At 39.1% G+C, this 15824-nt stretch overlaps 2 protein-coding genes across 3 annotated transcripts in view; one reads left to right on the forward strand and one right to left on the reverse strand.

Annotated features, from left to right (window-relative positions):
• zmp:0000001236 (mastermind-like protein 2) overlaps window positions 1-10045 on the forward strand; it is a 49314-nt gene extending 39269 nt beyond the window's left edge. Inside the window, exons 3-5 of the mRNA XM_055028771.1 lie at window positions 7982-8137; window positions 8705-8813; window positions 8905-10045. Coding sequence (XP_054884746.1) covers window positions 7982-8137; window positions 8705-8813; window positions 8905-9719 — 1080 coding nt within the window. The 3' untranslated portion in view covers window positions 9720-10045. The remainder of the gene's footprint in view (window positions 1-7981; window positions 8138-8704; window positions 8814-8904) is intronic.
• A 1485-nt stretch (window positions 10046-11530) lies between these two features.
• Window positions 11531-15824, reverse strand: part of yap1 (Yes1 associated transcriptional regulator) — a 30860-nt gene continuing 26566 nt past the window's right edge. For both annotated transcript variants that reach the window (XM_055028589.1, XM_055028588.1), the window contains exons 7-8: window positions 15233-15345; window positions 11531-14279 (exon numbers count right to left, since the gene is read on the reverse strand). In XM_055028589.1, coding sequence (XP_054884564.1) covers window positions 14044-14279; window positions 15233-15345 — 349 coding nt within the window. In that variant the 3' untranslated portion in view covers window positions 11531-14043. The remainder of the gene's footprint in view (window positions 14280-15232; window positions 15346-15824) is intronic.

A 15824-nucleotide genomic window follows, 5' to 3' on the forward strand; every position in this document is an offset into this window, starting at 1 on the left:
TCAGCAGCAAGGCAGTTCAAAGTGCTTTACACCATAAAAACATAATACAGTATTTAATTATGAAACAGCAAAAACATTAGATTTTGTCAAATGCCATCATCAAAATCATCAAGCAAATATACATCAAATACATTGATCAAATCCCCAGTTATTAAGAATCAAATGCAGCTCTAAGTAAATGGGGTTTTAGCCTTGATTTAAAGGAACTGTGTTTTGGCTGTTTTACAGTTTTCTAAAAGTTTGTTTCATAAAAATGCAAAACAGTTTTTAATTACATGGCTGTTTATGGAAGCTTTAATTGACAGCACCCTGGACTTCTTTGACACGTAGTACAGCACTAGAGTCACTTTCACCCAGTGGCACTCGCTTTCATCCATCGATATGCAGCCTGGGATTTAGAGCCTTGTTTGGTGCACACCTACATGTGGGCACACCCAGAAACTTCGGACAACAAAATCTCTACTCTTCCCACTGAGCCACAGTGGCCACTGTCATCAAATACTGGTGTCTTACAAATACCAGTGGATCTTACACTGCTAATTCCTAACATGATGCTTAGGCCAATTTAAAATATCAACTCTTTGTATTTTTTTTTAATATTAGAAAAATTTATTGAACACTCACTGGAAAAGAATTTGAAAAAGCAAAGAAAAATTATTATTTGACTGCAAATACAGATATCTTCTTTTATCCTTACTTTATTTGTCATAAAGTTTAAACATTTACACCCATGTCGGTATGCTGAGTGCTTGAAAATTAAGTCAAATTCCTTGTTTTTTCACTCAGTCTTGGCCAACAAAGCTATTCGGATTCTGATGTTACTTTTGCTCCTATTAAAAAAAAAATTAATGGTGGCAGAAAAACTGGAAAAATGTATTCATGTCATTACATGTTCCCATTTCAGTTTTTAAAGAGAATTCCCAATCAGTCAGTACTGACAGGTTAATTTAATACATTTAATACATATTTTTGAAAGCGCCTTTCCCGGCGCTCAAGGGTGCCATACTAAATACACAAAATCCATTAAAAGAAATAATAAATGAAAAAAATCACTTGAATAGATTCATTTTTGTGCTCTAGTGAATGATGATGCCACAGATTACTAATTAGATGTTTTCTGAACATTGATTATTGTAAAATGAAAAGGAAAAATTACAAAAATGCTTCAGTTACATTTATTTGCCCCACCAACATTTTTGATTTCTGATTTCTTAATTTTTAACCTAAACTTAGAAGTTAGATTGTTGTCAGTTTTTAATGTATTGAAAAGTAGATGAATTCTATTTTTTTTTCTCACAGAGAAGCTAGTCAGTGAGCAGTGCACAGAATGTAACGCCAATGGTTAAGATAAGAGGTTACAATTACATCCGTAATCTGTAGTGTTGCTATGAAACTCATATAAAAGCCATTTGAAAGCAAAATCACACACATAGGTACAGTAAAAGTAACACACTTCTTAGTCAGACTTCATATTTGGAGTCGTCTTGCCTCGGTTTCCCCCGTTTTGCAGCTGCCTCAGATAGCTCTAATGTAGGTCTGTTTGTTTTGGGACCTGCTCTTCCTAATGTCTGTGCCTTGGCTGCTGCGACTCCCTTCGAAACGTCTGTCCCCTGCAAGTGTTTTGACGTTGACACAGATTGCCAGAGCATGGCGAATTAACATGCAGGACTTCTAATTTCTTTGCTTGTCGCGGTGGCTCCCTGTCAGGGCGCAGATATGCGCAGCGGGATTTGCTAATTGGAGGTTGTTAGCTACAAGGGACAAGTGGTGGAAAATGACAGTAATCTTCTTAGCCTGGTGCCGGAGGTTGAATCGCTGATTTGTTATGATTGGAGGAGATTTAGACTGTCCCTTCTTTCATTTTATGCGCCAACACTATCTGCGACTGCCTTTGTGTGAAATGATAATGTGAGCCACACAGAAAGCTCTTGCAAAGTGTGCAGATCAAGGGAAGTTGCCTGCGCGACCGGGGGAGGATGGGAGAAGGAGGAGAAAAGGAAGGGAGTTTTAGGCATCGAAGTAAACAAGAGCGAGTGGCAAATCATGCTTTAACGCTCTTCATCTACTATCTAGATGTTCTTCAGTAAATAACTTCCTGCAACGTGTTTTAAAAACTGTCCTCCATCCAAGCTATATACATAAAAAATTAAAAACTGATCAAATTATTAAAATCACACAAGAAAAGACGTGAAAGAGGGAAGACAGACAATAACGAGATTGCTTACAATTTGTAAAAAAATAAAATTATAAAATAAATTAATTCCTTAAAAACATACATTTGTAAACTACAAATTCAAATAAAGAAGGAAAAGAGACACACACAAAAAAATAAATATATATATATATACACACACCTGTATATGTTATTCATCAGGATAGCATTGCATTCATTCAGCATCAGAATAATGGAAGTACAAGAATATGTTGTTACCAACTTCATATTCAGAGATTGACCAACACAATGATTGCTACGCTTTTCAAAGTTTTCTGGAAAAGTCAACATGATGATGTCACGACTTTGGAAGCTTCTGATCCCACATTTTCGGTAATTGAGGTAAATATACAATGCATGCAATGTGTGCCTCCAAATATACTGCATCTGGTTTATCTTTATGTACGATTTCCAGATGCCTGACGGCGCCACAGTTATCTGATTAAACCTTTATATTAAAGCATAAAGCTTATAGAAATCATACAGAAATAGAGGTGAAAATGCCCCAAGAGATATTTCAGTCTGTCAATGTAGACTAAACATGATTAGGATAAGAAACTAGAAATACGGCTAAGTTAACAAAACACATGCAAGTTTTATTAAAGTTTTAAGTACAAATATAAAAATGTGTATTTTTTCCATTAACTTCAGAAAGTGAAACTCATAAAATAGATCCACTACATATTAAATGAAATATTTCAAGTCGATTTTGATGATTATGGCTTACAGATAATGAAGGCTCAAAAGACTGTCTCAAAAATGTACAATGTTACTCAAAAAGTTAGAAAATGATGTTTTAAACAGAAATACGAGGCTTCTGAAAAGTATGCTCAGTTTGATACGCTCAGTTCTTGGGCAGGAATCGTTTAGCATGTTACCACATTAATGTGCTGTGGTATGGAAGAGATCAATTATATCACCTGCGTGGATGCCTTTTCCTACCACACTTTTTCCTTCCACTCAACTTTTACACAACAACCAAAATTTAGGAGACGCTGAATTTTGGATCTTTATTATCTGCAAGCCATAATAATCAAAATTACAATAAATAAAGGGTAGAAATGTTTTACTCTAAGTGCAATAATTCTATATATTTCAGTTTCACAATATTTATATATTTTTAGCTGCACTTGTAAATTGATAAGCACATATTTAAAAAATTATAGAATAAAGTTATTACACTTATGGAAAACAGAAAAAAAAAATGTTGCAGATATCTGCCCAGTCCATTAAATTTAATTTCAGCTCATATGAAATTAAATTTGGTGCTGAGCTTCTGAATTTACAGCAAACTGGAGGCAGAAGATGGAAACTGTTATCCAAACACGCTGTGGGATTCCAGCGATACAGCCATAGCGAGTCGTTTTACCAGCATGTCAGAGCCGCCAGAGGCAGGATATTCAGTTTGACCTGATTTTTAAATGCAGCAGCCTCGTGTGCGACGAGAGCTAAAAGAGAGAGGTACAGAGAAGCTCTTTCTATTTTATGACATTTCCATCTCACCGACAGCAACAGCAGCTGCCGTTGCTCGTTCCTCGCGCTGACACGGCTCGAATGCTTAGCTGGGACAATAGGAGGAGACCTGTCAACACGGACGTCATCCGCAACAATCCTGACAATCGTCAAAGTGATGTCTGGGTTATCCGGGATTTTGGATATGTTGTGTCAGTTTTCATTGAACAATACAGATTTTTACTGATGTCATTACAAAACTTTGAGCAGTCATTTGACCACTTTTCTACTGTCTTAATTTTTTCAGCCGCACAGAAAGGAAGGTTTTAAACAGTATATTTAAACATCTGGCTTGAACTGTAATATTTAGTCTGTTGGAAAGAATAGATTATAGTAGGGCTGACGGGGTTTCCAATATTATTGGTGGAAAAAAAATTCACATTTTCAGACATAGTCCATTTCTCTTTTGTCGCTACAGTCCAACTTTTAATATTTTTGGCATCATTATCTGTGCCATGCAGATCTAGATGACAAATATATAGAACTGTATTATTTTAATTTTTACAAGATGAAATGATTCCAGAATACAAATAAAAACTAACGCATCATTAAAAAAGCCTTAAAAATGTACTTTGAAAAAGTAGACCAAAAAAAGCCAGACTCTTCCAAAGCCCTTTGAATAACCTCAGGACTTAAGATATTGATGTTATGAGACTGCAGTTAAGTTCAAAGGGGGTAAAGTTTCTGGGACATCTTCCCCTAGGACCTTGTATTTTCCATGAGCTTTTTTGTTTTGAACAAATTATGCAAACACAGTGCTCATATTGAAGTTGAAAAAGTAACAGACAAAACAAACAAGAGCCGCATTGTAATTTTCGAGCATCTGTTCAAAAATGCAGATAATAGTGTTTGTCTATCGCAGCCAGCTGGGACAGGGTTAAAAATCTAGCTAATGAGGAAAAGGAAGGGAAAAAAAAGAGCAAAATCTTTTCCGAGCTGAATTAATAATGCCAGAGAAATAAAACTCCTGAAAGAACAGCTTGATCCCTCTGTGTAACAACAGTGACCAGCAGTGGACTTCCTTGCGCTGGACAAATCTGTGAACCTTCATTTGAACCAACACAGATTGGTGTTTATTTAAGACTTTTAATAGTTTTATTTCTAATATTCACTTTCTGAATTATGTTTTGTGATTTTTAGCGTTACTGTGCCTATTCATTCCTTATTGTTTACATGAAAGCAGGGCTGGTCAATAACTGTTTGAGGCCCTATGCAGAATTTAAATTGGGGGCTGTCTTCCAGTTGAAACCGTAAATTAATAATTCACAACTGTATTTTTCCTGTCATACAAAAATATATGTGCTTGTGCACAGTATTCAAAATAAGAAAGATGAGAAGACTTCTCATTTGAGTAAGGCAGATGGTTGTTAGTCTTTATACTCGGTTAGAAAGAGCGTCTTTAATAAACGTGTAAGTCAGGGACTCAAAAATGTTTGTTTTTCCAATCTGTGAATGCACCACAATAAGCACTTTCAGGTCATGCTGACACTTAAAACTCTTCGGTGTGAAATCTATTACTGAGTGAAATAGACTTGATGTCAAGTCAGAGGAAGCTCTGAGATATAAGAATCAATGTAAAGAAAATTGTTTCTGCACTGACATGACCAGAGTTCATTTGGTTTCAGACACAGCGAGTGTTTCCACACCCAGCAGAATAGGTTCAATTGGGGTTCATTTGTTGTGTCTTCAAATGAGTCAGTTCTCTTTCACAACTTCACCGTGTCACACTTTGATTTAAACCCTTTGAAAAATCTGTTTGCCTGTGGTGGCGCTGCACCAGGAAATTATAAAGGAAATGACACAAAAACCTCTGAAGAAGACATGAGCGCAAGTAAAAATGTAAACAAAAATGGAGTAGAAATTTTCCGTTGTCTTTGGCAAAAAACCATGAGCCATTTTTCCCGCTATCGATAGACTCTTGTTTGTTTAACTTGTATTTACCCAGAATACCCGGTTCACTTCCTGCTTTTGGAACAGTCTCCAGTCCAATTGGCATTCAGATTTATACCACACCAAAGTTCACTCCAGTTGATCTGAGATCTACAGTAGGTGGACCAGAGTTCACTTTTTTGTCCACATCAGTGTTCAGTTGCACTTCCACACCTCTGTCAATAAACCAGACTATATAGACAAACAAACTTGAGTTTGATTAAAACAGACAAAACCGGACAGCTGTAAATGCACCTTGATACTTTCAGCAGTGAGACATATTACCGAACAGCGAACTGTGTTGTAGTTCTTAAAGATGAGAAGTAACAGGGTTTGCTCTTACCCATCGTCAAAATGGGAAGGTCAAAAGAACAAGGCATTCAAGTAATGTGTGTTGATCTTTACAAGTCAGGAAATGGCGACAGGGTACCTGCCAAAACTTGTCCATATGTCCTAAACATTTAGCTGATGATCTTGTGGCACCACCTCCTTCAGTAAGACTGAGAGCAGGGCCCAGTGGGTTGAGCCTGCAGGTCACTCTGGCAGCACTGTGAAGGGAGTACTTGTTTCCTGGGAAAGGGAGCCGCGGCCAAGTCCAGATGCCGAGGCCCTCCCCAGGGATAGCATCCTGAGAAGACTGGAGGAAGTGCAGTGTGAGAGCAGGCGAGGCCCGCGCAGCCGCAGGATGAGGGGCTAAATCACTCGGCTCTCGAGCCTGAGCCACATGTGGTATTCATTTAAAACAAGCTTGGGAAGAATAAAAACGGGAAAGGGGGGTTAGGGGGCACGGAAAACAGCTTTATGACACATCAGGATTAAAGGATAACCGAGTAGAGCTAAAAACACCCCTTCTTTGGATATTTATGTACAACAAGGGTTAGGTGGAGTGAGCCCCTTTACAGTTTTTCAGTGATGGTCACCAGTTCTCCCACAATCACTAATCAAAACCTCAGAGCAGAAAGGAGAGATCTGTTTTGATGTTTCACTCAACGTCATTGCCAGCCTTGATTTACTGTGTGGGTAAAAGTAAGTCAGAGAGGCAGAAAATGTTCAATTCTCTGGAAGTCATGATGAGTTTTACCCCCGTCATTCTCTAATCTGAGTTGTTACTTCTCACAATGTCAGGCCATTCATTTAGATTTGCTCAAACGCACTCATGTGGTGAAAATACATAAACACTTTCTTTTTTTCATTCCTTTTGAGGGATCACAAAATCACCGCCCTGTGGTTATTCATTTTCTGCTAAAAATGTCTTCTAATAGCTTTTTCCAAATGCGCTGTTGGATTTCTAATCCATTTCACCCTGGGAAACATTTTAAGTCAACACAATGACTGACACTGTACACACAATGTGTTGACTGGGATTTAGTGCTCTTAACCTCCTTCGTGAGCAATGTGAGGGTGTCCTCACATTGCAAGCACTTGGTTCTCTTGGTGCGTCCTGAGCGGTCCGCTCTGATGCCTAGAAAATATAAGATCTCAAACAGCAGTGAGGCTGAGAGCTTATCTGCAAAAACATACGAGGAGGAGTTTTTTGGATGTCTCAATTAAATCAAGAGTGTGGCAGGCTACAACATTTTAATCAGCGTCACGAGCCAAATGGATTTGCAGAGGATGGGATGTCTCCCTGCCAAAAGCACGCAGTGATCAGTAAAGGAGAGCTTATTAAATGGAGGTGGTCACGGCGCTGGCGCTTAACTTCCCATCGGCACACATTTCCTGCTGTCTCAGGGATTCTTTCCACTCTCTTTAGACACAATTATCAAGGGAAAGGCAGGCCTTGAGGAGGACGCGCTCTCTCTCTCTGTCTCTCTCTTTCTCTCTCTCTCTCTCTCATCCCCTTTCCAAAAAAAGCCTCTTTCTCTCTCTCTGAGTCTCCCTTTCTCATCTGCAGAGGGAGTAGCCTTGACCACATTCTGGAGTCTGAAAAGCATCTTTCACGCAGCTATTTAATAGCTTGTAGGATTTCGCCCTCTAGTGGCAGACATGTGTTTTTGCATGGATTCAGATTTTTCCTCGTTATGGCTCATTTCAAGACTCTTGGCAGGGACTGAATATTTTACACACTCATCTGCACTTATCATAAATACCATGAAAAAAATGTTACGCGTTTATTTATTCAGGCAGTTTGATTCAAAAATCAGAAATTCACTACAGATTCACAACACAGAATAAGTACTAATCGATGTCAAAGTTAATATAGTTAATTAGCCGTAAAACATAGTTTCTCTAAAAAAAACTTCCGTATGTATATTGCTGTATATTATTTCTTAATTCAACTCTATTGAGATTCCTCACTGAATAATCTTGTATTTTTCCTCTATAAAGGCTGTTCCTGCTGGTCCTAGGATGCCCACCAGTGGAAGCTTAGGGGTCCAATCACCACCGCAGCCATCAGCGACTAGCAGCCAGCAGAAAGGCCCGGCCAGAGGCCCACCCATGCAGAGACAGGTTAACCTGCAGCAGCACTCCATCAGCAACACAGTAAGCTGCATTTAGAGCTGAGACAGTAACTGTTCAGCGTTGGTCAAGCAAAGGCTGACAATTATTTGACTAATCAGATTTTCTGCCAGTTATTTAATCTGATTTTTAGAAATGGACACATTCGTCAGATTTCTTAGAAGCTACTTATTCAATGTTTGAAATACGTTAGAAGTAACAAATAAAAAGCGAACAAGTTGTTGCGTAAAATGTGATGACTTGTTGCAAAATCTGCATCTGGAGATAAAAAAAAAAACTTCTAACATCAACATATGAAAAGCTCAGCATTTCTGTTTAACTTATCAATACAATGTAGAGCAAATCTGGTGAATGTTACCTGGATTAACTGATTAATAATTTGATAGCAAAAGGTGATTAGTAGGAGATTTTTTTGTTTTTTACAGAATTGTTACCAGATGAAGCTAAAAGTTTTGAATAGAACAAATTGATTTATTTATTATCGATGACTAAATTAGTTGATGATTATTTCTGTAACTGATACAATTAATCCGATTATTTCAGTTTGTTAAGCATCCATTGTACATTTCTAAATTTTTCTCTGCTTTTCAGGATAAAGATAACACACATGATCAGTTCAGTCGACATCTCACAAGACCACCTCCGGATTACAAGCAGTCGAGAAGCTTGGTGGGGATTCAGCAAGCAAATATCTTTCCAGGTACTCTGCTTCTAAACATTACATGCAAATTAGCGTCAGCGTAAATCCTGGCTGGCAATCTTGAAACTGACCAGGTTTTATGTCTCTTTAGGTCAGAATCCCAGCAATGGTCCTGACAATAACCTGCAGTCCATATCTTGCCAACTCTCAAGCGGGCCTACTTCAAAGATGAACCCTTTACCATCGGATCGCAGATTCGGTATCAGGCCAGACTGCCACCCCAGCTCCTGTATCGGCCAATTCCAGCAGCAAAACAGTCACAGTCGTATAGGACTGAGTCAAAGTAAACCAAGGTTTCTGGCACCAAGCACACAGGGGAAATCCTTTGGGATGAACAATGTAGCAGGTGTGCAACATCAGAGGGCGACAGCTGACTTGCATTCCTCCAGGGTGCCAGTACAGAATCTGGGAGGCTCGATGACAAATGTCAGTCTGAGCTGGGGGTCAGCCAACAAGCAAGTGGCAGCTGGACTTCGGCGTCTGCCCAACCCGCTGCAGTTGCAGGGTGTGCAAGACCTGCCGAACCACCCGTACCAGCAGAGGCACGTCGGACCGCCCAACCAGGTAGCACCAGACGCAGGGATGCCGTCCCTCGGAGACGCAGGCCAAGCCAGACCGAGTCAGGCCATGATGGGCTGTCCATCCCCTCTGGGAAACCTGAGCCAGGCCTCTCCTGAACAAAGGGTGCCAGCAGCCAGCTTTCCAGATGCCAGTCCCAGTTCAAGCAGCTACCAGAACAACAGATCCAACCGTCTGACCTTCGACTTCCTCCCAGAAGGGGACAACACCGTCCCTGGAATCAATGCAGACTCAGACTTCATTGACTCCCTGCTTAAGTCGGGCTCCGGAAATGACGACTGGATGAAAGATATAAACCTGGATGAGATTCTGGGAAGTCACTCCTAAGTTTAGATTACAAACTGCAAAAAATGTACCTGCAGCTCAGATGATAGAGTTTATATCTGTAATGTAGAAGGGTTACAATTTGTAAGTATTGTTCAAAAAAATTTTATAAATCCAAATTAATTGTTATTCATGTAAACACATTTTCTTGGTTTTGTATTTACTGTGAAATAAATGTATGTTTGTGTTGGCAGTACGCATCTGTCTCCGGTATATTCCCCCAAGAAACTGCTTTCCTGGTTTTGTTTTTGTGGACTGTATTTCATGCATTAGTGCTGTTATAACATCAAAAAATACACACTGTGAAAAGAAAGTTACTTCTAAAGTCACTTGGCTCCAAGTTTCTTACCCCACATTTAGCATGTTCTAGTATTTACCACACTGAATTTTCCAAAACAAACGTTTTCTCTTTTTGTTTGGCCATTTTCATCTGTGGTAGTTTAAAATGCTGTTTTAAATAATGTAACCCTTATTTTTCTCATGTGATATTTAATACTCGGAATAGTAATTAGGGAATATAATACATGTAATTAATAAAATTTATTTGAATAAAATAGAAGTTTACTTCTTTTTCTTTAACAAGACTTGACATTAAAGATACTACACCCTTTCACTGTAGAGTGGAACGACTAGTAGAATAAAAAAAAACATCACATAAATAAAACTTGTCTGACAATGTGAAGTAGACGCAGATCTCAGTGTAATTAAATTAAAGCACAAATGAGATAAAACACAATGAGTAACATTTTCTGCAAATGGAGAAACAGTGTCAATCATCCAGGTAGTCACAGAAACAAAGCAACACCTTAGCCTTACTAAGAAAACCTCTTCAGAAACAACCAATCAGAGCCAGAGGGAGGACTGGTTTGCTGTTGATGTGCCAAAACAACTTACCGTTACAGCGTTTATCCGCCTTCATCAGTGGCCATGGTTACTATCCTGCATGCCACAGCAGGCTCCGCTGTGGGGAAGGAGCTGTGGCTTAGCAGAGGAGGTCAGTGCTTGAAAACACAATAGCAATCTCTGAATGGTTCATGAAATCAAAAAAAAAAAGGCTCTTCTTAAACCTTCTGAGATGCTGCGGCATGGCAGTAAAGAGGTCATTAATTCTCAACAACCCTTCCAGAGTGTCCGAATCAAAGCAAAGCAAAATGGACCAAAATTCCTCCACAAAGACGTTAAAAGATTTAGAAGAGGACTGGAGATCAAGTCCAGGTCGAGAGCTACCGCCCTGCAGCTTTTAGATGCGTTCCTTTTCTAACACACCTGCAGCAAATGAATGGTTGGTTCTGAGGCTTCTGGAGAGCTGAGGTACTGTCCAGCTCAAGATTTATTCACTGAACTTTTTGAATCTTGGTGTAAAATCACATGAAAACATTTTCTATTCAATCCTTCCAGTAGAGTTCAATGAGGGAAACAAAGTTTTTGCAAATTAAAATGAAAAAACCCAAGAAGTCACCTTCATCCAGCTATTCACGTCTTTATGGATCCACATTTGGCAGCAATTCCAGCCTCAAGCCTCTGATGCCTCATCTGACTTTTGGTTTTAGCCTTTCTTTGAAGTTCTTTTCCAGCTCCATCGGGTTGGATGCAGAAATCTGTTCAGCCACTTTCAGATCGCCCTTGGTTTTCTGTTTTTAATAAACTTGCAAAATACATTGAAATAACAGAATATTTGTGAATAAAACTAATTTAATACAACTTCAAATAAGGTTGCAACATAGTGAATTCTTTCCAGATGTACTGTATTACAATAGACATTTTATAAAACTTGATTGATATATAAATGAATAAAAACACTTTGAACACAAATGAAATTTAAAACAATGTATATACTTTATTTAAGGCCAATTTCAAAGTATCATATAAAGAAATGTATTATGTAACAGAATTTATTGTTCTAAAACACATGCACATATCAAAAATGAACATTACCGAAAATAAATTCATTTCATGTGCATTTAGAAAACTCTAAATACTCAAAAAAGAAAATTAACTTGTGATTAGTTCTACTGCTAAAATGAGCCAACAGCTAATTTTCTCACAATTTACACTCTAGGTAAGAATAAAAATCAGTTGAGTGACAAAAAAAAAAAAAAAAAAAAAAAAAAAAAGCATCGCTGCATTAAATGAAAACTAGCCGTGTTATGGAAGCATTGTGGGGTACCACTTATTTTAGTTGCATTGTTCTCTCCAAACACTGTTTTAAAATCCATCAAAACATGGTTTCATAATCAGTAAAAATCTGTACTACAATGAAGTTCTCACACAAAATGACAAAAAAAAAGTTAATGTCCTCTAATCTAAGATACATGTTTAAGCATGTGCTCCATCAAGTTAATGCTATCGATTCACTGTTGGGCTGGCAACAGAATCAGCGGGCCATCCAGCAAGGCCTCTATCAAGATTATCCAAAAGGTTACTGCAGTTAATGCGCAGATGTAGCCACCATGTAAACATCGCCACGATCACGAGAGAAACTGTTGGTGTGTCGTCTGCACAGCGGCCGGAGCATTTTTTTGTAAAATTATGTAAACATGCGCTCGCTGTTCGAAAATCACTTTCACCTTTGTTCTGAAACCTCAGAACCTCTCCGCCAGAACGGGTCAGATGCGTCCGATAACACTTAAAAACAAACAGAAAACATCTCATTAGCTTATACGGTTTTGTTCATGCGGAGGCCGATTGACGTTTCTCGATCCCGACGATGGAAGTGAAAAATAAGGGTAGTGTCATTAGAAGAAAAAAAAACTAAAATAACCAAAAAACTAAAAAAAAAAAAATTAAAATAGACAAAAAAAAAACATCTTTGGAATTGTGACTGAAATATCTGATTGATTGTGAATTATCCCATTAAACATCAAACAAACACACACACACTGTGTAACTTACAGCAATAAGCCAAACCCTTTTCCTTCTTGGTTACGTTTAAACATGACTCTAAAACCTGCTTTAACTTGTCCAAGCCCAGCCGATTGTTGCTTCTCCCAGACGCTCAACGCAGCATCACACAGAGCGCTCAGGTTCAAACGTTGTAAATTCATATATCCTGTCACATGCTTGAACTGATTTGAGCTATAACATCTGTCGAGTCTACCGATCTTCCTTTTTTGGTTAATATTTCGCAGAGAAAGAATAAAAATTCAGCTTGCGACGTATAAAAACGCAAAAATACTAATAGGTGAATATATATTGTAAAGCAAAAGTAGAGAGAATCAGAAGATAGATAAACAAGTCAGAACGATTTAGTTCGTTTCTTGGAAGAGAGAATCTGGTGCTCTGATAACAGTTGACCCTGTTAAGTTATTAAAGTTAGAGAAAAGAGCAAAATAACCCCCCGCCCCAAAGAAAACGTGTTTTTTTTTTTCTTTTTTAAATCTAAGCTATTATACATGTGTAACAAGCTACAAATAAAACACACTTTTCAGGTTAGGCTTGGATAAGAATGAGAGAAAAAGAAGCTACGGGTAAGAAAAAGATCCCCAAATATCACCTTGTGTTTATAAAACATAATACAGTTTGATTATTAAAACAATTAACATGCGGCTTATGAATACAGCCTGACGCCCATCATTGCATTATACATACTGGGTAAATTGTTCGAGTTGCTCGCGTCTTTAAAAAATACATCCGAAGGCACTTGATCTATTAAAGGTTTAACTTAGACTTGCTGGCACAGCCAAGCAGCGATGTCGACGGTCCCCAGTTTCAAACCCCACCCCAACAAAAAAAGCAAAGCCACCAACTCCAAATCGCGCCTCAAATTACCTTCACTCCAAATCAGTATTGTTCTTTATGCTTTGAATACATCATTTTTGGTTTTTCAGGCTTGTTAAAAGAAAAGAAAAAAACAAATTGTTTGAGGCAAACATAAAGCTATTTAACTAAATTCAATAGTCCAAACGCAGATGCTTAGTGTCGCACTGCAAAAACAAGAGAGGCTCCAGAGGCTCCGGGTGGGAAGCAACATGGGCAGTCCTCGCAGAAGAACACGTGCACTTGGTCACTTCAGCTACCGTCTGCGTAAATAAGCTGACAGACCTGTGAACATTTTTGGGGCCCTTGCATAATTGTCTGTTCATAGGCCAGCCTTGAAGACACAGACAAATTCAAAAAGATAAAAACACAAGTGAAAAAGATCAGAATACTGCCTGAAAAGAGGTTAGGCCTTACATGCTGAGAGGCACAGAAGTTCAGAGAGGCTCGCTGAAATGTCTGGTAAAAGCATCTATGAATCCTTCACAGATCAGAGCAGGCGATAGTTCAGAGCTCAACGGGGAACGAGTGGTACGGAGCGCCCCGTCCGGCCGCGCCCGGCCTGGGTCCTCTATAACCACGTCAGGAAGTTCTCCTTGTCGATCTTGGTAGCCGCCAGCACAGACTCCATGTCGCTGAGGATGTCGGAGCTCAGCGGCTCCTGCAGACTAGCCATCAGCTCCTCGCCCTCCACCGCCATGCTCTCGCCCTCCAGCGTGCCCAGGTCCACGTCGGTTCCTGGGATGGCGTCCAGGTAGTCGGGGAATCGGCTGGGCTGCGATGCAATGGAGGCTGGGAGAGGGTCCCCTGATGGACAGAAGATGACATTTTTTGTTGGTTCAAGCCTCAACAGGAAGTGATGACAGAACCTAAATAAATCACTTTACAAAAGAAACCTAAATACAGCTGAACTCAATCGGAAGCATTTTGTTTTGATTTTATGTGGTGAACAAACAATTGGGTGTTACATTATTATAATGCAGAACAAAACATGTTCCTCTGACTTTATGCTGTTCTCCACAAACCTTTTTGTATTCACAGAACAGCACAAATTAGTGAACTTCTGACACCCAACAAATGGCTGTAGTTTTCAGGCAAAAAGGGGACAGAATTCAAATTTTCCATATTTTCTATTTAGAAAACACATTCTGAAAACTGCATAATTCACTTCACTTTTCTGCACTCCTTTGTATGGATGTGCAACATAAAACCAGAATGAGATACACTGATGTGTGTGGTGGCAACGTGACACAATGTGAGAAAGTTGCAGAGGTGTTTACCTTGACTTTACCCACAAGTTTGCTGCCAAAACTTTGGCTCGTTATCAGCAGGGTGGCGGCTGCACCATTGGCTCGGATGACTTCCACGTGGCTGAAACTTTGGTTTTTGTTCAAGAATTTGAGGGAAACATAAACTACAATCAAGGAGATATTTTCCATGGGAATTTGCTTGTAATTTTTCGGGAGCAATTACTGCTAGACCTCATTCTGTAGGTATTTGAAAGTTTTGCTTCAGAGAGGCTCTGTGATCGCCCAACTGGCCAGCCTGCAGTCCAGATGTGTCTTCCATTAGAAAAGAATCAGAAATATTCCACAAATGCTGACTGGCTGAGGTGCTGGGTTCAGAAAGCCTCATGGCACCAGAGTGGTCTGCAGGGCTAAGAATAGTTTTTCCCTTTTGTCAGGTAGTCATGCCAAATTGAAAGTTTTGTCCGTTTTGTTGCCATGTTGGTGCCGGAGATGCACCAACGTACCACTCACCTGTATCCATTTCATCTACGCTGTTCAGGAAGTCATCTGGAGTGCGAGGAACGCTGTAGCTGCTCATGCTCAGCCCGCTGTCGGTGCTCTCATCCCTGGAGTGGTAGGTACCGCTGGAAATCCACAAACATCAAAATATCGATTAGAAACTGCCTCAAGGGTCCCCAACCTGCGATTCTAGAGAATCCACAAGGGCTCCTGATAAACTGGCTAAAAAAAGTGCACAACCAACTCTTTTTTTAAATATACACAAATCTTTAGCAGTTTTAGCATATATGAAATAAATCCCACAAAAACAAAGTTTTTTTTTTTTTTTTACTTTCATAATTTTTCCTACACATCAACATCCTGTAGAAGAAAATGAATCCGTCCTCTCTTTTAAATCATTGTTCTTTGTTTCTGTTCTTGTTTTAAAACAAAACAAAAATAAAATAAACAGAAATATTAGGATTCTTGAAAAATTAATAAATATCTGTTACTCTAAATCTGTCAACAGTTTTAAGTGATCTTTTCAGGAGAGTTTTGTTTGCTCTCCTGAGGGCAAAAACAGCTCTTTGGTTTGTGAAGGCTGCAGACCCCTAATCGGCCTAAA

This window comes from Poeciliopsis prolifica, unplaced genomic scaffold (genome assembly GCF_027474105.1).
Source record: "Poeciliopsis prolifica strain line A6 unplaced genomic scaffold, Auburn_PproV2 SCAFFOLD004, whole genome shotgun sequence".
NCBI classification, from domain to species: domain Eukaryota; kingdom Metazoa; phylum Chordata; class Actinopteri; order Cyprinodontiformes; family Poeciliidae; genus Poeciliopsis; species Poeciliopsis prolifica.